Here is a 24,435-nt window from a genome sequence, read left to right as displayed (position 1 = left end):
TGCCTGCAGGGGTATGGGACTCATTACAGGGTGCCAGGAAGAGCATTCTGGGGTTGTGCCTGTCCTACCAAGATGCTCAGTGGAAGGACCAAAGGCAGGAAAAGGGAGGAACGATGGTGTCTCAGGCAAGAACAAGCACGGGAGAACAAAGGGAGAAGGGTGTGGAAGAGGCCAGTTAAGCGTACCAGGTTGCTGCTCAGTACACTTGTCTGGCCATGCCCTGCACCTGGCCACCACAGTCTGACACGTCTTGTCACTGCACTACTTCTACAGCCATTCTTCTGGGTGAGGCCACGCTCCATATTGTGCACCTCTGTGTGTGTGTGTGTGAAGGTATCACTGCCAGCAACTGGGGAAGGGGCCGTGGGTGGGAGGGTCCCAGAGGTGCTGGGGTGCCAGCAACTCCAGAGACCGGACTGCCTGCATATTGTATGTTGATGCGTGTGTAGGTGCATTTAATTTGTGAGGAATTGTCAGGCTGGATTGGCCAGTGAGTAGGATAGGAGGCTTGGAGCCAGGGATCAGAGAGGCCATAGACTGGGGGCAGATACTGGAGAGACTAGGGGTCTGGGAATTTGTTACTGGAGGGACCAGACTGACGAGTGGGTTTGAGAGTCAGCTACTGGTAAGGCCCAGTGTCCGGAGCAGCTGCCAGGGAGACTAGTTTGTGTTTGTGCATGCCTGTGCATTAGGCAGCTGGGGAGACCTGGGGACTGAAGACCAGTTACTGGATAGATGACGTCTCTCAGGCCTGGGGAATCCAGCACACGTGTGTGCACGTGTGTCAAGAGATTCAAGTACCAGCAAGTGGGTCTCAGGGGTTCACACACTCAGGTGCCAGCAACTAGGCAGACTGGGGGAGTGAGGGGCCAGCTACTGGGCAGACTGGAGGTCCAAGGCCAGCTACTAGAGGGATTCATATTGTATATACATACACATATACGATTATATTCTCTTCTGACAGGCTTTCATTCTGATCAGTTGTGGAAGAACAGGGTCAGGCCATTTGTGTTGTTTGTGTTTGCACGATGCTGTGTGTCTTCTGATCCATGTGGCAAGCTGTGTGCTTATTGTGCACATGTGTGTACATGTCCCCATTGGGAATGCACACTCAGCCTGGCTACTGACCGAACCGGAGAACATGGAGCTGCAGCAGCCTTGCATCTATTGCATGACTGGATGTAAAGCTCCTGACAGTTACCACGGAACTCTCACTTTCCTTCTTCAAGGTCATCTGCTCCTCCTGGAGGGGTCTGGTGAAACTTTCCACCTTCACAAAATTAGGAAGAGGTTTCCTAGTTAAACATGAACAGAGACCAGTCTTGCTGAAGAAAGTATCAGGTGAGGACACCAATGCTCATCAAATGAGTATCCTGAACTCCGTACAGCCATTCCATGGATCTCACTGACAAAGCCACCCCAACTTGCCAACCAAGCAGGCTTCAGCCTGTTGTGTTGGTCCAGGCCAGTCATGGCCCTCCATTTGTATGGAAGGTGGTGGTGAGAAATGAAAGGCTAAAAAGGCTGGGGAAACAGCGTGGCCCAGCAGGCTTGAGCAGAGGGCTAGGACATCGCAGTTTAAACATGGTGCAAGTAAGTCAGGTCCTGTACTACAGTTGTTGTAGGTTGGTATTAATTAATCAAAAAGCCACAATGCTAAACACTGATTTTGCCTGAAGCTTTGCTCCCACTTCAGGGGCAGATTCCCCTCTGCATGCCTCCTTCTCTGGATGGTCTTTGCTGCCTCTTTTAAGTCACCATCAGTTGGGCTCCCAGGCATAACCTGTCAGGCAGCTCTGCTGGCTCCTCATGCCAACACCCCACAGAAACACATCTCACTCCTTCCCCCAAAGTGGAGCCTCGTGGAGAAATGGGAACTGCTGGAGCATCCACGGGACTGCCTCCAGCATCCATGTCCAGCCACCCCTCTCCCATCTTCGGAAGCCAATTTAAGTGCTGAATTAGCACAAGGAAGACTAGGGCAGGTCAGGGCTTGCTTGGAGCTCTAAATGGTGTCCCTGCCACCTGATCCTTGCACAAAAGAGCCGTTTTGTGGTACCAGAGGAGTTGTTCCCCAATGCTGAGTGAGGTCAGCTCTCATATGGAGATTGTCACTGTCATCAAACACTTCCCTGCCTGAAAACACCTTTCAGGGCTTGCCACCCGCACTTCTTTATTTGAATTTGCTAACTGCAATGTGAAAGCACTGTATGTGTATCTGGGTGTCTAGCACTGACCTCCAATATGAAGAAATCTTTAAAGCTAAAAGACTAACGATTAATTTCAGCAAGAGATGGTCTCAGGCTGCAAGTTACAAGGCTAGAAATAAAGTCTCAAACTTAAAATGCCTATGCACTGTCCACCTAAATTTAACACCTCTCTAATCTATACCCTTGGACAGGTTGATGAAGATGGTCCCAGAGACCTGTACAAAGCTTCAAGCTATATCACAACATCTCCCTTTCTGAGTATTGCCTTCGGGATGAGGCTTTACATTGCGGCAAAGCTGCTGTGCTCATTCTAAACCCACCTCCAGTCCCTTCCCAGGGAAACCACACATGCTTATTGCTCCACTTGCCATAGATTTAATGATCACGCAGCCACAGGGGAAGTCAGCTCAGCTAGCTGATCCAAAGGAAACGGTAACTCGCTGAGGGCAGGTTATCAGCTAAATACATTTATTCTGCAGCTGAACATCCAAACTGGGAGGGAAGGAAGAGGGACTGCGAGTCTCAGCTGGGACAAAGCTGCTCTACTGCAGCACTAACCTGCTCCTTGCACCCCACATGGCTTTATAAGCATTTGAAATTCTTCCTTGCTTTGTAATATTTCTAATAGTACGTATCAGAAAAAGTATCAGCTCTACAATGATTGTCAGGTTTATGACAATTAGTAACTAGCTTTCTTTAGAGGCTGCAGAAGACACACCAACAATGCAGATGATGTTGTTGGCAGCAGGCTAATTGGGTCACGCAGCCTTTGCCAGCACTCTCCAGCTCGCAGCTTTTGGGGGCCTTTCTGGCTGCAAGAACCGTGCCCGTGTGCAGGATGGACAGAGCAAACGACCCCACTGGGAGCTTCTCTCCAGAAGGTTTGCTGCAAGTATGGAGGGGAAATCTGGGCCCCACTAACCGCAGAAAGGAGAGTGAAGGATGGGTGTGCTCTTCCCACTGGAAGTAAGGCCAAGTGCCAACCTGGACCTCTGCTGAGAGCTCCTCAAGCCCAGCTTCCCTCTCCCCTTCCCGCTGTGGGATTCCCTGTGCTCCTGGCAGCACACGGCTCCACATCCCCGCACGTTGGCTGTCGGTCCTCCCGCCTGCCCTGCAGCAGTGCCACACGTGTGGGCATGGCACCACCTGTGGGACTACCCATTTTGGATGAAGGGTGCAGAACATTCAGCACCTCAGCACAGACACATCACAGCTGGTCCCTGCTTCACGCACAGGCTTTCCATCAACTACTCATTCAACATCAAGTCCATCACTGCGTCTGAGGTAATTGCTCTGGAAAAAGTATTGCTAGAGAGATCCCACAGAGCACTGATGGGAACTCCAGGGTGCCTCAACCAACTGTCTGGTACAGTGGTGATGACCACCCCTGGAAAAGAGAGCATTTTTCAGTGTAAGCTTCAGGCTGCAGAGTGAATCGCAGCAGCTGAGCTGAGCAAAGCCTCACCACCCGCCTCCCCAGTCCCGGGAGCACTTCCACACCCAGTACAACTTCACACATCCACCTGCCAGAAGCATGCAGCTCTGCTTGCCTTAAACCACGCACAACCACAACCTACACCACACCACCACCATGCTGGACCAACGCAGATGTCATATACTGCATTACTGGGTTTAAAGCCTTATGATTTTTGCATGGGAAGATGTGAGAAAGCAAAATCCCACAGGATGCCAGCCCTTCCTCTGACTGTATGGACTGCCTGTCCAGTGTGTGCTGCTCGGCACTTGCTGTGAGGAGATTCGCAGCGGAGCCCGACCACGCCACCCACCTCAAAACTTCACACAAAGTTCCCCTTCCCATCCCATCTAACTCATGGTCGCTTCACAGACTCGGTGTCAATTCAGCCTCACTCCACCTCTTCTGCAACCGTTGCTCCCTTGGAAGGGACAGGATTCATCTCACATCCCTTCCTGCTCCAACAGTGTCTACATGTCCATTTGAAACAAACTCTCTGGGATCCCTTTACAATTAAGGCACAGAAACGGGCATCTTGATTGAGTGATTCACAAATACTTTAATCATTTCCCAAATGCCTTGTTGTAACAGCCTTTTCTCTGGCTTTAAGAAATGCAGACTTGACCTATTCATACCATACCCATTTGGCATGGATTCTGAACATAATTTTCACTTGCAGGTACCACAGTAATGTCTCCTACACTTTCCTCCTATAATGAGGAGAGTCCCTATAAACATGAACAAATTAATGTTACCGCTCTCTTTTAAATCACTCCTTAAAACTATCCTCTGCTGCGTTCACTACAAGATGAAGCAGCTGATATGCCAAGACTGCTCCCTGCAGTGTCATCTCACTGTCCAGAGACGGCGAGCACCAGCACGGGAGCACCCCTGTCATCTGCATGCTGGGACACAGCTGTCACCACCTGTACTGCACAGATGCCATGCAGCACCTACCACAATGATTTCCTGACCTGTCGCTGAGGTTCTGTGCGTACACTAATACAAACAATAACAAAATAATAATAATGTCAAGCTGCAGGAGCAAGCAAGTGCTGTCACTGCTGGAGACCTGGCAGCCAGCTTCAGATCCCTACCCTGGTTTTCTCCTAAGTCTCCTGCCTGTGCCCTGGGGAGACTACACTTCTATTTCACCTCGCTGTGCCTTGCTGCTGAGCCCTGGAGCCACTTGTTTAACGTGAAGTTGCCAGTGACTCTAATCCTTGCTTTTCCTTCTTTAAAAGTGACCACAAAAATCCAGTCGACTGTGGCCTCAGAGCAGAGTGAAGGCAATGCACAGCCCCCAGCATTGCCTTCTTGAGAAATGGAAGGGGCCAAGGGGGAGATACAAGAGCAGAGACCTATATACCCAGTCAATCTAATTCTTCCCTATAGACCCCAATACTTGTACCACATTGGGCAAAGCTGTAATAAATATCAGTACAAAACAATCCTGATTAGCCTCCAGAGAGGGCATCTGATGAGTCTTTCCTCCGACCTCCATTTTCCCTGTAATTTCAGTTAGCAGAAGGGAACCTGTCAGCTCCCCTTCTAGCACAGAGAGCATGTATCTACTTGAATTATTGTACCTGAAATACATTTTTTCGTCAAGACATCTAGGCAGCAGGCATTTCAGTAACAATTACTACCCAGCTCTCAAAACACCTTACAAAGGAAATTAATTTTATGCAAGACATAAGCCCTTGTTCTGCAGAAGATGCTGCTGGCAGCCATCAGTCACTCTCCCTGCCGCTTCTGGGCTCACCTCAATCAGAAAGTCTCCTGTGCGAAGCCCTGCTCTCCAAGCAACACCTTCCACATCCACTGATTCCAGGTACTGGAGCGCTGGGAAGGCTGGGGTTGGGGTGAACTCCTCAATTGGGGTTTCAGCTACAAAACACAAAGAGAGAGAGAGATTGAGACACTGTGGCAAAAAAGCAAGCAGAAGGTGGACAAGAATGTCCAGGAGCCTATAAAAATCTCTGTATATTGGTTCAAAAGAACATGTATGCAAGGCTCAGCTTGACATCAATGCAGGAACCAGAGCTAATGCTACATGTCGACAGTATTAATCAGCTTAGACCCTGAGAAAGCCCCAGAGCCTCCCAGACACATGTGACTCCCAGAGTCACATATGTTCCCAAAAGGTCCCTGAAGCCTCATCCATCTCCCAGTACTACAGACGAAATGAGAACAGCAGCTATGAACAATGGCAGGAGGGGAAGAACTCACTCCTTCTGTGTCTACATCTGAGTTAGCGGCTCCAGGCCTCTTTCATAGTCAGCAGAGAAAACACAATGTGCACCATCCACCTGTGCTACTGCAGACATGACACCTGCTTTCAGCATCCCAGAGCAGTGCCTCTCTCATACTGGTCCTACAGGAGACCATTAGCTCAGGAGCAGAGGGCTACTTGTTGATGGACGTCTGCATTAATCAAATGAAACCCACTCTTCATCAGTGAGGTTTTAATTGCATTCCTGGTTGGAAAACCTGATCCTGCTCCCAAAAGAACACCATTTCCAGGGAAGGGATTTTCTCAGATGGAGCCAGGCAGCGCACTTACATTATCCAGCTGCAGCCCATCTTGCTTCAGTGCCCATCCACGAAGAAGGAATTTTGCATGGGGGATGCTCAACTTACAGCAGAGAGGCACTTGTGTGATGTGTGCTACCTTGTGTGATGCGACGAAGGAACAAGCTTCCTTTGTCTGTTTATCAAGAGGAGACTGTTGTAGATGTTCAGAAACCTCAGATCCATTAAAGAAATGAAGCAGAAAGGCCACAGCTACTCTACACATCTGGCCAGGCTCTGGTAACCTGAAACTACCAGTGATACCAAGATGGGTTGCTGTCCCCAGCACACAGTATATCAACTGTGGCTGTTTCAGGGGCTGGTCATGATTCTCCAAGAAGATTTTTATTTTCCCCTTTGTGTATTGAGAACAGACCTGCTGCCTGTCTACCTGCTTTTGTGCAGAGAGGATTCGTGTCTTGCTACACAAGACCATAGCACTGGATCAGTGAGGACTTCTTCACCAGGCCTTATATGAGTGGAAACACCTAAAGCGGATCCAGAAGAAGCTCGAGACATCCCTTTTCTAATAGCATGCAATCTTATTACTGGCTTTCAAGTGTTACCAGACAGATGGCCGTTCCTAATAGCCTGTGCCACAAACAAGGAAAGAGAGAAGTTACTCTTCCAAGAAAAGTGCTGCTTCTCGGCACTACGACACCTGGCCACTTGTTTGTGCAGCCTTCCAGGGAGCAGTATCTACAGAGTCATTTCAGCCCTACCTCCACTTAGTGGTAGTCCCAGGACTAGAGAGGAGACTGTGCCACCTCTGGTGATCAGCACTGCACTGATTTTGGAGCTGTTCTCAGCTGGTAGCAGCCTCAAAGATGAAGCTGAAGATGGGCTACCAGATACAAGAGTACTCAGCGAGTCGGTGGGGGTGAAGGTGCAATACTGAAACCACCTGTGCCAACTACTCTGTTTTCCCTGCCTGCAGAAACAAGAGACGATATTCCACATCACCTGTCATGGACAATGAAAATTATTGACACATTAGGAATAAGTGGCTGAAAACCCCAGACATGTTCTGACAGATCTGCACTCTCCTGAAAGTGTAATACACACTGGAGGGTCAGCGAGTGTATTTTATTCCTCCTCTACCTGGGACAGCCACTTTGCTCAAGGCTAGCTGTCAAATAACGGACTGCAGTTGTACGGCAGAAATCCCCTCCTGCAACAGCAGTATAGCAGTCATTCTGCTGAGTAGATCCCGAACATACTTAAATCACCAGGAGGAGAGGAGGCTAACAAGCCATTGTTTCGCCTAATGATGCAGCATATGTCATGCACCAAAAGATATTAGTGCTTGAAACATCTAAATTTTGGCTGCTGACCAGTGGTTGGCCAACAGCATGGCACTGCTACTTGCACAGGGTCAGTTCAAAGTGTGATGCACAGCTTCTGGCACCAATGGTGTTGACACAGATTATTTCAGTCCACTGTGCTACACAAGCAGTAAGTTTAGGTCTAGTGGTCTTGACTGGAGTGCATAGAGATTCCTGGCAGATGGCGTATTTGATGTTGCAATGCATTACTTAGCATTACTTTCTCTGAAGGGTAATTAATACAGGAGCGTGAAGAATGGTTTGCAAACCAGCACCAAGACTGGCACAAGAGACTCTCAAGAGCTTGGTTGTGATGGCTTATGATGTCCTCCCCTCACGCACAGTAATTCTCACATGCGTAGGACAGAAGCTAAAGCTGGTTGGTAAGAAATGCAACAGCGAGGCCACAGTTGCATGAAACAGCTGGCTCAAACGTATATAGAGCCTAGGAATTCAAAGTGGAGACATGCTCCCCAAACCCTGGCCAGGCTGGCAATTTTGGGGCCAGATGAACTGAAGGCTCTCACTCAGGGCTTTTCAGCAGACTGATGGAGGTGTCTTTTTCTCACATGAATCTTCAGTCCATTTAGGATTCACTGTCTCATCTTCGTTCAGAAAAGTCAGTGGTAAAAGGACACTCTTTGCTAGTATAGGGACAGCTCTGAGCAGAATGCACTGAAGGATCTAGACTAACTTGCTAAGAAATCAAACACCAAATGTCTTCTTTAGTGGCTGATGATGCTTGAACAAACCATTTGCCTTAGAGACATGTAACAAGCAAGTCAGAAAAACCCACGATTATCTAGTCTGATATCATGCATGACAAGGGCCAGAGCCTTCAACAAAGGTCCCTGTATGTCCACCTCTCACCTCAGCTGATGTATGCAGAAAGCATGGTTTATTTTTGTTAGCAATATAGATAATGATGTATTGTATCAACAGGCCTAGGTAAGTTATCCATCACTCAAAGTCTATTATCAAAACAATGTATTTTTTAAGAGCTGTGTCAAAACCCTAATGAAGCAGTAGATTTAATAACAGAGTCAGTAGATGATCTTGTGCATACATCTCCTTTGATGTCAGATCACTCCAGTAAATGTGACCTACATTCTCCTTCATTTGTGTGAAATGTATAGACCCTGATTTTATAGAGATATAAATACTTCCATCATTTACTATAGTACTACTTTATTATTTTATTTACAATTTTTATGCAAGATTTTTTCTGTTAAATCAGATAGCCATTGGCTAGCACCAGACCAAGACAAAGTTTGCCTGACAAAATGTTAATATGCTGAATGATCTTAGATGTTTTTTATCAAGAGCTTTCCATGACTTCTTCCTTTGATGGAAGCTAGCTTAAGTGGCAAACAGTTGACAAGTCATCCTATGTATTTTTAGAAATGCCAGTGTAACATCTGATTTCTCCAAATCCTTCAGGACTTCCCCAATGTTAAATTCAGCTCTTTGGATTAGTGTTGACCAGCAAGTTCTTTCAACAGCCTGATGTTCAAAGAACCACAAACATGACCTTGCTGCAGACTGTAGCTGCAAAACTAGGCACCCATTAACTTATGCTAGACCTTGGCCCAGAAGGATATGAGGTTTAAGGTGAGAAAGACCTTGTGTATTGCCTGAATCTCTGAAAATGAGAAAAGGGTAGACTCAGGCTCTCTGAATGTCAAGCAAATTATTTATATAATCATAATGAGACATACGGTCTCCGTAGAACAGCAGCACTGTACTTCACAAAACAGGAGCATCAGCATGACATACCAGTACTGCCTCTCATCATACATGCATCATAATTAAGTCATGAAAAGGTTAAGTGGAATTCCTGATCCCTGAGGAGGATAGAGTTGGACAGACGACAATTTAATTGGTTTCCTAGCCAGGAGAAGGAGCCTGATGTGAGCAAACTGTGTCATCATAGCAGCTCCACAGCTCTAGATACACCCATCCCATCAGGCTTACCCCTGCTGCAATCCCACAGCTGCAGAATTCAGCAGCACTGCCCCACGTTTCCCCACCATGGGGCTGACAACAGCCCGCGGACGGCAGAGAAATCCTAAATCATAGCTCTGAGAAGAGTCATCTGAGGGATAGTTCAAGGATGTGGGTTTTTTGTATTGGTAATCAAAGATATAAACTGATAGGGAATACAGATAAAATTAACCTAGGAAACCCAGCCTTATAGACAATTTTGTCACCTGCATTATTGATGTGTTACATGAGGACTCCAGGCACACCATTTTCTGTGGGCTGGAAGCTATATATCTACAGCAACTGCATGCCGCGATACACAATTTGTAAAGTGTCACTAGTGCCTTAAAGATTCAGTAAACAAGAAAATGCATCCTGAAGTCAGAACTGTATCCTTATGAAATAAATACTAGAAGCATAATTTAATACAGGAGGGGGAAAAACGTAGACAGAGGAAGCAACCAGCTCTCCCTTGCTACTGCCTGAAGTCCTAGGGAATGAAAAAGAAACTCTAGTAATGGACAAGTGAACGTAAACTAAACTACCCCTTTTCCATGCAGAGAATGAGGTCTGCAGGGCTAACTGCTCCAGGAACCTCCAATGGCCACTTCAGGCAGTGGATGGAGGAGCTCTGACTTCCAGCTGTAGGTGCAATCCAGCACTGGATTTCCTATCTGCCTCAATTAACTCGCAGACTCGGGCAATACAGGGGAGACCTACTGTACCCTGGAGTCTGCAGCTGTGCTTCCTTGTTTCAGAACTTTCCCTTACAGCTGCTTTTAGTTATCATTCAGTCAAATATATCAGTGCTGTGCTCACACCTGGTCAGTAGTAAGACTGCTCTATACTTTACTGCAAAGGACCTGCAAAGGGAGAAACTTCTGCAGTACATAACAATTAAAATTTCCTGGATAAGTGCCAGAAAAGCTATAAAACCACGTTACCACCTGAAAGCCCAACCCTGCCTTACTGGTTAAGCTGATGGGTACCGAGCACATCATTTTCTCAGAACAGAACAGAACTAAATGAAATGTATGTTGACAGCAACCCCATTGAGCACCTGCAAACCATGTCACGTGCAGGAGACCTTGGTGGCGGGGATATCTCCTTCCAAACCACCAGAGTCTTCTGAAAGGAGCAGAAGCAGCTCTGAAGAATAAAGCTCTGGCAAAGGCAAAGGGTGAACAGAAACCCCACTGCTATGGGGGAAGCCCCGACTGCCACTCCTCTGTCCCCATGGCAGTCTGTCCTGCCCAAAAGCCTGATGTGGAAAACTCATGCTCCTCTGGGACATGGGAGACGGAGCCCTGCATGGGATGCGCTGCTGCACACACTGCCCAAGCATGGCCGTACGCAGACATCCACGCGCTGCGTGCAGACAGCATGCCCTTTAAAACACCCTGGAGTCAAGTACTGGCCACGGTGAAGTGACGGCTCACAGCAAATCTCAGGAGCATTCCCTGCCGGCTCTTCCCCAAAAGCTAGCTGTTTGGAGGTGGTGGACAGATGCCGACGCTGACAGGACTGGAGCAGGCACTGACCTGGCACCAAGATGCTCGATCCATCTGTAGGGCTGTTCTGCTGACAGCCAGAGATGGGGCAGCAGGCTGGACACACAGGCAATGATCAGAAGAACAGATTTGGTTTATCGCCCTGATCTGGGCTGTGGTGATCAAGCACAGAGCTGCCCAGTAGAAACCCCTGCCAAACAGCCCCAGTAACATCATTCATGTACCTTTGTAACCTTTTTCCTGGTTCGTAACACTCCTTTTTGCTGCCCCAGCTTCTTTCCAAACAAACAATCTGCCTCTAGCTACTTTTTTCCCCACTCACCCCAGTTTTGCTACATCTGTATGCAAATCTGGTATTTCCAATACCATCACCTAGGTAATCTTGGCCTTACCTGGTATCACTGAGAGGTTACCTTCTGGAGACCCCAAAGGTCTCCAGTATTCCCTGTCAGTTGTCTGTGAAGTTTGGCCACTTCTAGCACCATCCCCTGCACACTGACAAAATCCAGTCATTCCTCCAAAGCACTGTCCGTGATGCTGTCTGTCATGTCCCACCTCCCACATCATGTCCAGTCATTCTCTGCCTCCTGTTCAGTTAGCTTAATCTCAGCCTCGTCAGCAGCCCAGCCATTTGCTTACAGCCCCAACACCAACGAAACAAGAAATATTAACCAGAACAACCCGCAGTGTTCAGAGCTGGTTGTAGCCCTGGTGATGGAGGAGGAGGACACCAACACTCCTTACGCAGCCTGGGAATCCTGACCTATGTGTCTCATGGAGGCCTGAGTGAAGGCTGAGCGCAGCAGACCAGCCACCACAAAAACCAGCTTGGGACCAGACCCTCCAAAATACCGTTTCTAGATCAGAGCCCGCGGGAAAGCTTTAGGACAGAAGTATGTAATTTGGTGACAGTTCATCTGTAAGTGCCTACCCAGGAAGGAAATAAAATTTAAGGAGGCTCTCTCATCCAACTGGCAAAGGCAAAACTAAATCAAAAGGTTTGGAATTAAATTACAGAAATTCTCACTGGTAATGAGGCAAAATTTCTTAACAAGGAGGTCTACTGTTCATTGCAAAAGCTCATGATTTCAAATCTCAGGAAGCATCATTTGTACCTCTCGAGGAGCTATCATGTTAACCCTGCAGCTTTGGTTGTGCAATTTGTGTCGGCCATTTCCAGGTCTTAAAACCCCACTGTCCAGGCTGCCTCACACCAGGTGAGACACTCACACTGCAGCTGTGCCCAGCAGTCAGGAGAAGCCCTGGAAGAGCCAGATCACCAGGAAGCCATGGGGTGGCTTTGACAACCCCCTCAAAACCACAGGTCTGAGGTCAAAGGCCCTACAGAACCCCAATCCTGCCCTTTGGCACAGGGGCGCCGACAGCCCCCCAGAAGCCAAGGGGAGGGTCCCCGAAAGGGGTCGGCTCTGCCTCTGCCACGCCACCGCTGCCGGGAAGATGGCACCGCTGCCAGCACACAGCGGCACCCCGAAGGGACACCCATGCCACAAAGCTGGTTCAGTGGCACCCGCCACGGCCAGAAGCGTGCCCAGACCTGAGCGCGCTCTCTTCCCCTGCCCATCTGTGCTGTCTCTTCCCCTGGCCTGCCCATCTTCATGAGGAATTGCTCCCCAGGACCTGATACAGTAAACTCCAGCCCTGACTTTGACTCCTGCAGCATCACAGTTGATTGCACTTCAAGATGCAGGCTTCTTGGGACCCCTGGCAGGCAAGAGGACAAACCGCATCCTGGGGGACGTCAAACACAGCATGACCAGCCGGTCAAGAGAGGGGATTGTCTTGCTGTAGTCAGCGTTGGTGTGGCCTCTCCTTGAATACTGTGAGCAGTTCTGGGCCCCACCATTAGAGAAGGATGTGAAGGACCTCACATGCATCCAGAGGAGGGCAACCAAGCTGGTGACAGGACAGGGCTGGAAGGCACGTCCTCTGAGGAGCGGCTGAGGACTTTGGGCTTGTCTAGCTTGGAGAGAAGGAGGCTGAGGGGTGACCTCATTGCTTTCTACAGCTTCCTGAGGAGGGGACGTGGAGAGGGAGGTGCTGAGCTCTTCTCCCTGGGATCCAGGGACAGGATGCCTGGGAATGGTTCAAAGCTGCGTCAGGGGAGGTTCAGACTGGACATGAGGAAGCGTTTCTTTACTGAGAGGGTGATCACACACTGGAACAGGCTTCCTTGAGAGGTGGTCGATGCCCCAAGCGTGTCAGTGTTGAAGAGGCATTTGGGTAATGCCCTTAACAACATGCTTTAACTTTTGGTCAGCCCTGAAGTGGTCAGGCAGTTGGACTAGATGATCATTGTAGGTCCCTTTCAACTAAAATATTCTATTCTAGTCTATTAAAAATACTGCTTTTCTTGGATGAGTTACTTTTATTACCAGCCAAGCTTAGCAGTGAAAATCATTACAAGTTAATTCAAGCAGAGCAAATTGTTAACATTAGGGTTAAACCACAAGATCCCAGGTACTTCACCAGAAACACGTTTACAGAGTGAAAAATAAAATAATACAGTAGCTGCCTTGGTACTTCTCACCTAAAATCCTGAAGGCATGTCTCAGTTCAAAGGCTAGGGTAGGAAGCCGCACACCACTGTTTGGACATCTAAACAGAGCACTGGAGCAGCAGGTACCTGCTTGTAGCTGGGTGGTCAACAGATAACAAGCACTAATGGAGTGCGTATATTTGGGGCAGGGAGAAAAGGGCTGCTATGGCAGTTATTTAAAATCAGCTCCCGAATTTTTAAATTTCTAAGGCTACTATAAATGCTGTGACATAAGTAGCATTTGCCATATCTAGACTCTACCGGGCCTTGTTTCTAGTTTTCCATTAGATCTCCATAATGAAGACACCACCTTTAACAACACAGAGGACAGACTTGGTGTTTGACATGATCTGTCTAAACACCTCGGGTCCCAATTTCTGTCCGTCCTGAGGGTCACAAAGTGTCACAGCGCTCCTCCGCACAAGAGCCAAGTTCTGAAAACCATCAGTGAGCTCCTCCATTTCCACAAAACTTTATGATACCAGCAGTATGTCCTAAAACTTGCTGCAAGGCTTTAGGACAACCTCCCCTCGGCCCCTGACCAACAGCAAGATCCTCAAACTTTAACTGTACTTCCCTCACTGTTCCCCTCCTCGGGCCCCCAGGGCTGTGCAGGGCAGGAGCTGCAGCTGTCAGAGACCCCCGTCAGGCCAATGACACCCAGCACCAGGCACTTCACAGCACCAAAATTCAGCTTGCGGGGACTTCCGAGCCTGAGGTCCTAACGCCAAGTGCTGGGCAGGAAACAAACTAAAACACCCTCAAATGATCCACTGATTGCTACAGATCCAGGCAAGTTCAGTGCTTGGGTGGTTGGTTCACTGAATTCACCCAAGGTGATTTGTCTCAGTAACTGCGATATCAGTTGCTCTGGTTGGTCTTTACACAAAGAGATGCAAACACAAACATCGGACACTGAACATCAAATTTTAACCTTCCCGCAGAGAAAACGTGGCAAAAACCAAGGGGGAGTTTGTCAAGTGAGCAGATGACAACCATGCAGAGATCCACCCTAACCCGAGCCCCGAGCTCTCTGCGCGTTCCCCCGCTGAGCCCGTGCAGCCAGAACTTGGTCTCGACCGTGGGACCGAGTCACTGGTGAATGGCGCGTGTCCAGCACTGGAGGAGGAACCCAGCCTGCCGTGCACGAGCTTGCCCACGGCCAGGCGCAGGCAAAGGGGCATTGGCGATGGCTGCAGGGGCTTCCAGGCGCAGGACTGGAAGCTGTGTGGTCACAGTGACCGGTTTTCCCGTGATGCTGAACATAACAAGACGCTCGCAGGGAGTGCTCCGGGGGGCTGGGAACAGCAATGGCTCCCACGGGGCCCTGCTGCAGCCCCACCGGCAGGGACGGGGCTGGGGTACAGAACGACCCTCCCCATCGGCAAGTCCCACGGATTGGCACTTTGGTCATCAGCTGTGACCTGCTGGTTTTACAAGCAGTCCTTGATGGTCTGGCTTAAATGCAAGGACTGATGCTGGACACAGGAGGGGCACTGAGGGGCAGCGAGGCCGTGGTGGGCAGAGGAGAGCAGGAGGACCTGGGGCTGTGGGGAGGCCATGGCACCGGGGCAGGCAGAGTGACAAGGGCACTTGCTGCAGGGAGCAGTGAGAGCTGGGAGGTGTGGCGAGCTGGGCAGAAACCTGGAAAGCAGGTCTGCGTTCTGCATCAAGGCAGGCGCACCTGGTAAAGCAGGTGAAATGCTTGCTTGGCTGGAGAACTGGGGGGTGGGTGGGGGCAATAAAAAATTGACAACATTTTGGAAAGAAGCAGGAGCAAACCGAGCCCCACAGTGGATCAGCACAGCATCTTCTCCCCAACAGTGTACCGGCTCAGCTGCTTGGGGAGATACACGAATCATGGGGAGCAATCATCTCAGGAAACTTCATGAATAACCTGCCCCGTCTGGTGGCTTCTCCCCAGACTAAGTAGACAAAAGAAAGCTCGTGCTTTGAAGCAAGGACTTAGAACCATTTCCTTTTCTTTTTTTTTTTTTAACGCTTAATTTGTATTGTTGGCAATACCCTTGCTATTCATAAAATTATCTACTCCTTTCTTAGAGAGTAAATTCCCAAGTCAGGGACTGCGTGTCCCTCTGCTGCTTCCACAGAACCCACCATAACCAGGTGCCAATGAGCATTAACTGGCCTAGGAACAATACTTCTCTGCCCAGGGAACTGGTAGCATGGATTTGCTGAGACCATGTGAGGTGCAGTCACCGTATGAACTGTAACCACTGCTGTTTACAGGGATGGCCCCAGGGAAGTACGTATGAATAATTTATGAATCATATTACTAGATAGTGCCTCATCTGTAGTCAGGTTAGCCAGGAAGAGGGAGGTTGCTCTAGTCTAGGCAAGGAAGGCTGACTGGTTGACTTCAGGATATTACAAGCCAAGAAATACCATCTTTCAGCATTTTGAGCAAAGGTCTACCATTTGTATATGTGAAAGGTAGGGATGGCCTCTCTAGGCCAAGAAATGAAGAAGTGAATCCACCTGCTCATCACTTTCCATCACAGTGCTGAGTGAAGGGGCTGCTACATCGCTTCCCATCTGCTCCAAACGATTCCCTAAGGCAATGGCTGCAGGCAAGTCCCATGTCTGAAAGCTGCAGCTCATCTCCTGCAGGGATGAGGATAAAATAACGTTTGTTCAAATGCTCAGTTGGTTTGACTGGGACATCACCTCCTCCTGGTACTGGACAGAGGTGGAGATGGGACAGGCTGGGAAGGGTGGTGGAGAGCCTTCTCTGCCAGGGGTGCAGCTGATGGGGCAGCTCACATGGACAGGCAAATTTCGGCTTGGAAAGAAATCAACCATCAGCAAGACTGTTAGAAGCCGTGCAAGATTTTCACCATCCTCTGCAGCACAAAGTGCAGTTTCCTTTGAGGATCATCCAGCTGAGTCTTACTTAATAACCAGCTCCCTCCCTCTGCAGGGACTTTGCTGATGCTCTGGTCCCTCCTTTTTCAGACCCCTTCTGCGGTTCACCCCACGAGGCCCAAAATGTTTTGCGTAGAGTATCTGAATGAAGAGTGAGCAGTGGTGACATCCACGGGGCCAAGACAGAGAGTCCCAGCGTTCTTTCCAGCTTAAACCCCATGGCAGCGCGAAGCACCAGGCTGAGTGGCTGCGAAATACGGGGGTGACTCAGAATCACCACATTCACCTCTCTGTCAAGAGGATGCTGCTCCCCAAGGGGCTTCAGCAGACTCACCAGCACCCCTGTCCCAGATGGCAGCACGACAGACCATGCCCACCCTGAGAGGGCTTCCGAGCCATGACCCTCTGCAGCCATGCACTGCTCAGTGCCCCCTGCAGCAATGCCAGGCTGCAAATCCATAAGCCAGACCCAAGTCCCACACAGCCTCACGCCCACTGTTCAATCCACTCCAAGTCCTCTCTTTCAGCCTCAGCAGACAAAGGAAAATACAGAGCCTACAAATGTTAGGAGGGCAAACAACAAGAAAGAAAGAAAAAAGGAAACAGGACAAAATTTATCCCATTTTTCCTAACACAATAGCTGCAAGTCTAATCTGGCAAAAAAAATGGATGCCATTTTGAGCCCTGAAGTTTCACTTCATGTTACACAGACTGATGCGAGCAGCACACGGACAGACACGTATGCCACATAGGAAGGGGAAAGAGAGGGGAGGAAGAGACAGCAACCATATTCTGACAGGAACGCAAACACACCCACCAGCACACAGAGCCCTTCTGCGATACGGACAGAACAAAGACAATTCAGGAATCCCCACAGAAAATCACACCCAAGATTAAAGCCCACATCACAACGATCTTCAGCCACACCGAGGTCCAGGAAAGGAGCAGCACTACCAAACGAGCTGGCAGGCACTGGTTTAAGCTTTCCCTCCTGCATCTTGCACCCTACGTGCAAGGAAGGGACAGAAGCATGCATTGCCGTGCCTCTGCTTTCAGCAGCTGCATTTCTGAGATCCCCTCGCCTCTCCCCAGCCTTCAGCCTGGAACTGCTGGACAGAGGACTCTCCAGCCGGAGGCGGACCTGCCTCCTGAGCACAGCGGTTGAAGCCTATTTCCTATGTGAATATGAGCACATTCATTACCAGTCCCCAAGGGACTCTCTTTTTTTGTAGCAAAATTATCAGTTTCTGGCAAGAGGAGCCACAGTAACAACCCGGTCCAAGGTACCGGCTGCACAAGCACAGGTACTCCAGGGCTGTGCCAGGTACGCGTGCCCCAGGCACGAGCAGAGGCTGTCTGGCAGCACAGGGTTGAAGGTATGGTGGCACCTGCAGGACATACATCTGCTGGTTTGCCCTCATGCTGGGGTTGAACCCCAACACAGCCAGGGCTCTCAGGAGAAGGACCCCAACTCTATACAGCCAAAGTATAGTGAAATACTTCTAGCATTACAAAAAAAAAAAAGCCACGGAGGACACAGGCCCTGCCCCATGGGGCTTTCATCTGCACCTGAAACAGAGCAGATGCACTTTATACACCCAGTAAACAGGCAGAAGTGAAAACTCCTACAAATGCAAAGCTACGAATACCAGCATCTGTATCAGAGAAACACCCCAGAAAGTGCGAGAGATGCACGTTTGCCACAAATGGCATTTTCTGTACAATGCACGTAACCAGAGATAAGCTGCACTCATACTGCCTAGCCGCCAGAGAAGGAGAAGAGTCCCCTAAGAGACCCCGATGCACAGGGGCTCTCAGGCTGCTCAGCGCAGCCAGGGAAATGGGGTCCTGAGCACCAGCCAAAGTGAGGAGAAGGAGCTTTCCCTCCCAGCCCCAGGACCGAGCGAAAGAAGCAGCCCTTACCTTTGGCCCCTCGCAACACAAACCCGAATCCCTCATGCTCCCTCTTCTGCAGCACGGCCGTCTTCTCCTCAATGATGTAGTCACTGGGCAGGAAAGAGCACAAGAGAATGATGCTAGGGTTAGATTTCAGCACCATGCTGCCAGGCGGAGGTGGCCTTTGTGCCTGTGACAAGGAGACCTCTTCTCATCGACCGTTTCATCTCAGCAAGGAGTTGGGCACAATCTGCTTCCCTCCCTCCCTTGCCCAAAGTCAGAACAAAAAGACGAAAGCTACTTTCCCTCAACGTGTAGGTGGAGGAAAGCCCCGGCTGCCTGGATCACCCTTCTGCCCACCGGTCCCCTTCTCAGTCACCTGCATACGCATGCAGGGAGCTTACTGATCCCACTTTGGGCTTCCCTTTAAATGATGCCCTTAGCATATAACTGAAGAGTGGAGCGCCTGAGCAGAGGAGGTGTGGGGGGAGGCAGCCATCCATCCATCAGGGAAGCAGCTCTCTGAGACTTTCCGGTTGCCTCTCATATGAAAAAATTAGATGCTTGACGAAAGGAGAGGTGCCTCTTTGGTAAGTTCCCCGGGAGGGAGAACAGCAGAGTTTATATCCTCATCCCGGCGCTCTGATCTTCTCTTAAAATCCCCCCTCCGTGTTGCTAAGTAACGGTCTGTCATTAGCAGAGGGGGGATGCATCGCATTGTCCTAGTTTAACAAAGCTGCTCTCCCTGCCCTCCGCCGCGGCCAGACGAGAAGAACGGGGAAAATCCAGCGGTGGAGAGAGAGGATCGGACACGCAGCTCCGCGTGGACCCCGGCCGCCAGCGACCCTTCCGACAAACCACCTCTACGCACGCCGGGAGGGGCGGTGGGCACACGGGGAGGGGAGACTGGAGAGGGATTCTCTCAGCAAACGGGAGCTTAAATGCGGTCCTGCAAATCCCTCCCAGCAGAGCCGCATGTCTGACATCAGAGTGGAATTAATCAGGGACCTCGGTCCTTCTCAGCAGCGCGGGGAAGGAGCTTTGCACATCGAGCCAAAACCGAGAGAGGCAGAGAGGGAGCGATGGCGCGGGCCGGACCCCAGACCTGGGCGCGTGCAGCCAGCGATGCTGGGGGTCTGCCCAGTGCGCAGCAGCGGGGAACAAAGACCCACGCAGCACCGCACTGCACAGAAACGCGCTGCCAAGGAGCAGGTAGAGGAGCGGGCGCGCAGGCAGGCGCGCTCGCGGGAGGGAGGCGGTGGCCGTGGACGGGCGCTGGCACAGAGCAGGCTGGGTTCGCACACTGCGGTATGAGGTGCCCCAACATGCGCCGTACCGCCGCTGCAGGCAGGCACACGCCCCGCCGGCACAGGCCGCCTCCTGCCCCTTTGCTGCGGGGAAGGGGTCGCCTGCCGGGGCTCAGGCTGCACCCCGCGTCACCCCGCTGGGACCCTGCCGAGCACAGCAGGGCCAGGGAGGGAGCGGGCGTTTCTGGATGGAAGGCGATGGGCTGACAGTGCCGCTGCGTGGACTGGGCTGGCGACCCACGCTTTGGGTGTACTTCCTAGCAGCTACGGACTGCGACCGACAAGCACCGGGACAGGACACACCTCTCTGTATCCTGGCCAGCTGTAGCCTCTTCTGCCAGTGCTGCATTTATAGGCGTCGCGATCCCTTTTTGGGTAGGTAGTTCTGTGATTCTGCCATGAACACCAACCACAATGGTATCTAGCTCCTAGTAAGATGGATAGAAATATTCCTTTGTTTTCCAGACCAAGGAAAGGTGATCACAAAAGTCAATACATGCGACGGCTGCAGGTACCGAGGCAGTCTGGACGACATACGACAGACATGGTTCATGGAAACTAATGTGACACACAAGCCTGAATTCCTTGGAATTCCCTGGTATTTTACTTTGCGCTATAATTTTGGACACGCTTAGGCATTATCCATGAAAAAATAAGGTATCTATTAAACCAGTAACTTCGTGCAGCAAAGTACCTAGACATGGATAAACTTCAACAAAACTATGGGAACCGCTTTAAAGGATGCAGCTGCTGTCATACAGTCATCCCTTTATGTCACATTTTCAACACATTGCCTGTCTTTCAAAAGCAGAGCTGGTTATACATATGTTCCTCAATATGTGTAAAACTCTCCCCTCTACAATGAAAAATCCTCTCTTCCAAGTATAGAGTGTCCGACTGGAAACAGATTCATAACTACCGTGTCCAGAAGAGGTCATTATGGTAACATAATCCTCCTGTCCATGTAGTAAGAGCCAGACAACCTCAAACTGTGATTCCTGTATCAAAGTAGTTGTGGATGCCCCATCATTGGAAGTGTCCAAGGTCAGGCTGGATGGGGCTTTGAGCAACCTGGTCTAGTGGAAGATGTCCCTGCCCATGGCAGGGGGGTTGGCCTAGATGATCTTTGAAAGTCCCTTCCAGCCCCAACCAGTCTGTGATTCTGTGGTAAACCTTTATCTTCTTTTTGAACTATGACTTACCATTTAGGAAGAGAGCTAGACCTAAGACATTTCGCATCCACAGGAATAACCCCCCTTTTCCATATGACATGTCAATCCCTTGTAGATGACCTGTGCCAGATCTTAACCTCATACCAAGAGCAAATTCTGCCAGCTCTACAAGAATGTGTTTGTGCATATGCAAGAGAAGGAAAGGGAAACAACTGTTTATGTACAAAATCAGGACTGCTATTTGACCTGGTGGTGGGCTGAAGTGCCCAGCTAGTCCTGCTGCAATTGCTTCCTCAATGAGAAAGTGAGGAATCCATGATGAAAGAGAATTCCGTACCTCTCATTCCTTTGTGGTTGTTTCATCCATGCGATAAACTGAAGAAACTCTTGACAAAACTGCTTGTACCCTGCGTAAGTACAATTTCACCCAGCCTCTTCCACCAATCCTCATCTACCAAGATTTCCTGCAATAATGTAAGGCTTTAAATAAGTTCAACCTGCTGCTGCTTTTACCAAAAGTTATTCTGCAGAAAGAATATTTGATTCTTTCCGCCACCTCGGAATTATTCCTCCTCCTCCAAATAAACCGGCAAGAAGTACCTTAATTCAAAACCCTCAACTTGTCAGAAACAATAGGAAAACTTCCCAACACCCTACTTTCTGCCCCTGAATGCTCCAAAAGTATGTATGTAGAGCTACCTATGGGATTGTTAGCAATGTTGGACGTTTATTTGTTTTAGCTCACTCTCTTCCTCTGTGTCGTCCACAGAGGGATTTATCAAGTTAGACTTGCAAGAGCACTCCCAGTTTAAGTCCATCCAGAACCCGCAAACCCTTTGCCTATTGCCATCTAGCTCTGTGGGCACCTAAAAATCCTCAGGTTTGTAACTGACTACAGTAAAATCCATTGGACACCTTCACATTTAGATATAACCACACTAATTAGTTCTATAGATAGATGTATATAAAAAGTGAAATAAAAAGTCCCTACATTTTTGTGAACTAGAATTGTGGTGGAGTAGAGAGACACCTGAGATACCACTGATCAGCACTGCTGGAGTTCTGAGAGCTGGAGAAAGCAATAAAAACCTGCTCGGGAAAGGAGATGAAGCAGTGTAATCAAAGACCTGTGAGAGTGTCACAGCGAAAAAAATAACCTGAATTACTCATTTTTTTATTTTTGTCTAAATAAAAATAGGAACTTTCATAAAATAAGATGTAGTAGGGAGATATTTTAAGGCATCAGAGAAGGACTAAGCAAAATAATAATTTAAGACTCTTGTGACACAAGTATTTAAATAAAGTTATGATACCCAATGGAAAACAGCACCTCAAGTTCACTGCCAGATTACTGTGTCCTTCGTATATCTGGTAAATGAATAAACAGATGACCTAATGTAATGATACAGAGGCATTGGAGCACGGATCTTCAAGGCTGCTCCTCAAGATGACAAAAGGTCTAACCGGACCGTCTCGTTTCTGCAGGGTTGAGTGTCAGACCTTCTGCTGGTTTGTCTTTTGTTGAAACCAAATTAATGACAGTTAATGCACATGACGCTTGACTAGGGCAAATTATTTTAGTAACTTTTTGACTCTTTAGAGGGACAAACCTAATAGATCAATCAATGGTCATGGCTGCGCTAAATAGCTACACTTAGCTCCAGTCATCCTGGTAGCACGATAACAGCAAAGATAAGATTGGATCCTAAAGTAAAAAACCAGCAGTTAGAATTAAAGAGGTTTTTTCAGTTGTCTGGGCCTGGTAAAATTCACTGGAAGTGCCTAGGCAGCCAGTGGAAAGTGTCTGACATCTGTGATGGGTTGTCTCTGAGCGCTTGCATGGGATGCACGACACTCCAGAAAATCTGAAAAAGGGATGATGCTCACCTTTAAAAACAGGCAGTACAAAGATCAAAGGAAGTATAAAATGAAGCAACTCATCTTTAATTCCCAGGAAAATCCTCTAACAAACAACACAACAGTTTAATAAAATATCTAGCAGAAAAGAAAATTATAAGTAGCAGGTAGCATGGATTTGAAAGAACTGATTGTACTAAATGAACCTAATTTCTGTTTGAACATAATAGGTCTCATGAACGTGGGAAAGGCAGTTCTGTGATATGTATCTTGATGTCAGTTAGGCATTCTGAATGCTGTTACAAGGCATTCTCATAAAAAGCAAGGGGAACAAACTACTGCAAGGTGAGTAAACAGCTGGTTTGACACATTTTTCACTGTTGAACTGGAAGGATGTATCAAGTGGGATTTCACAGGGGTCTGTCTTGGGACAAGCTCAATGTTTTCACCAATGCCTAGGATGTAACAGACAGTAAACTTAAATTTGCAGAAGATCCCATCTGAGAGGGCAGCAGCATATTGGGAGACCGGATTCAGACTCACATGGTACTATCACTGGAGAAATGGTCTGAAAAATAGCAGGGGGAAAAGTGCAAGTTACTACAGTCAGGAACTATGAAAAGAAAAACAGAAGATGGAGGAGGACTGTCTGGGCAGCTAGCTGGCAGGAGAGGCCAGAATACCATCCTGGACTCATAAGCATCAGCAGCAGTGTCACACTTTTGTGAAAAAAGGATGACAGACTGACTGGAGATACATAAACAGGAGTGCTGTCTAAGACCTGAAATAATCCTTCTGCCCTACCCCATGCTGCAGTAGTCTTGGGAGTCATCTAGTTAAATGGGGGTGTATATAAACCAAGCACCTACAGTGAGCAAGTTGCTCTGGGCTTCTTTTAGACTCAATGGAGAGCTATTCAGTGAAGTCAATGGAGCTGTGATTCATCCCATGCTGAAATGACCGCCTACATTTTGTCAAATGAATGGCACCCCTGGCTCCACTGACTGCGCACATCTGTATCGACTCCCAGGGTGAGCCAGGGCGATGAGCTCAGACACCTACATGGCAGACACCTACAATGAAGTGATGTGAATCACACTACTAAAGTTAGATAACACTCCAGTTGCCCACTTCTTAGCACCACGCTTCCAGAAGGATGTGGGTCAAGAGGAGAGAGTCCCAAGGAGGACACCTGGAAGATAAAAGGCCCAGCAGCAAACTAAAAACCTGGTTTGATTGACTGGCTTGATTGTTCCCATGAGAAAATGCTTAAAAGGTGTCACACAACTTCTCAGCAGTATTGATGCTGAAGCACGGGAACAGGGTGGTGATGGAAGGCCACTCACTGAGAACTTTTAGATCAATCTCCCTCAAGAGTAATTTAAGTTCAGCTGAAGCTGATATTGGTGGAGAGACAGACCATTTCAGGCCTTTCACAACAGAAACCTCACTCACATACTGTGGTGTTCCACACCCACAGCCAGGCAGTGCCAGGAGTTTAATTCTGCTCAGCTATCTCGCGCAGAAAACATCTCCCACAACAGAAGATGATTTACAGTAATAGTAAGTGGGGCACAGCCCATGCTCTGGCCCCAAGAGCATGTGGTACAGCCTGAGTCTTTGTGGACAAACTTTCTTCTCTCCTCCCAAAAAACAAAGCCATAACACAGGGTAGCTCTTTCC

General features: G+C 48.9%; 1 protein-coding gene across 1 annotated transcript in view; it reads right to left on the bottom strand.

Annotated features, from left to right (window-relative positions):
- The window catches only part of SHANK3 (SH3 and multiple ankyrin repeat domains 3), a 385,152-nt gene that overhangs the window by 68,772 nt on the left and 291,945 nt on the right, over positions 1–24,435 (bottom strand). The window contains exons 17-18 of the mRNA XM_075024471.1: positions 18,444–18,526; positions 5,450–5,574 (exon numbers count right to left, since the gene is read on the bottom strand). Coding sequence (XP_074880572.1) covers positions 5,450–5,574; positions 18,444–18,526 — 208 coding nt within the window. The remainder of the gene's footprint in view (positions 1–5,449; positions 5,575–18,443; positions 18,527–24,435) is intronic.

The sequence above is a fragment of the Buteo buteo genome, chromosome 4 (genome assembly GCF_964188355.1).
Source record: "Buteo buteo chromosome 4, bButBut1.hap1.1, whole genome shotgun sequence".
NCBI lineage: Eukaryota > Metazoa > Chordata > Aves > Accipitriformes > Accipitridae > Buteo > Buteo buteo.
Note: the sequence above shows the minus strand (reverse complement) of the source record. Positions and strands in the feature narration are given on the sequence as shown.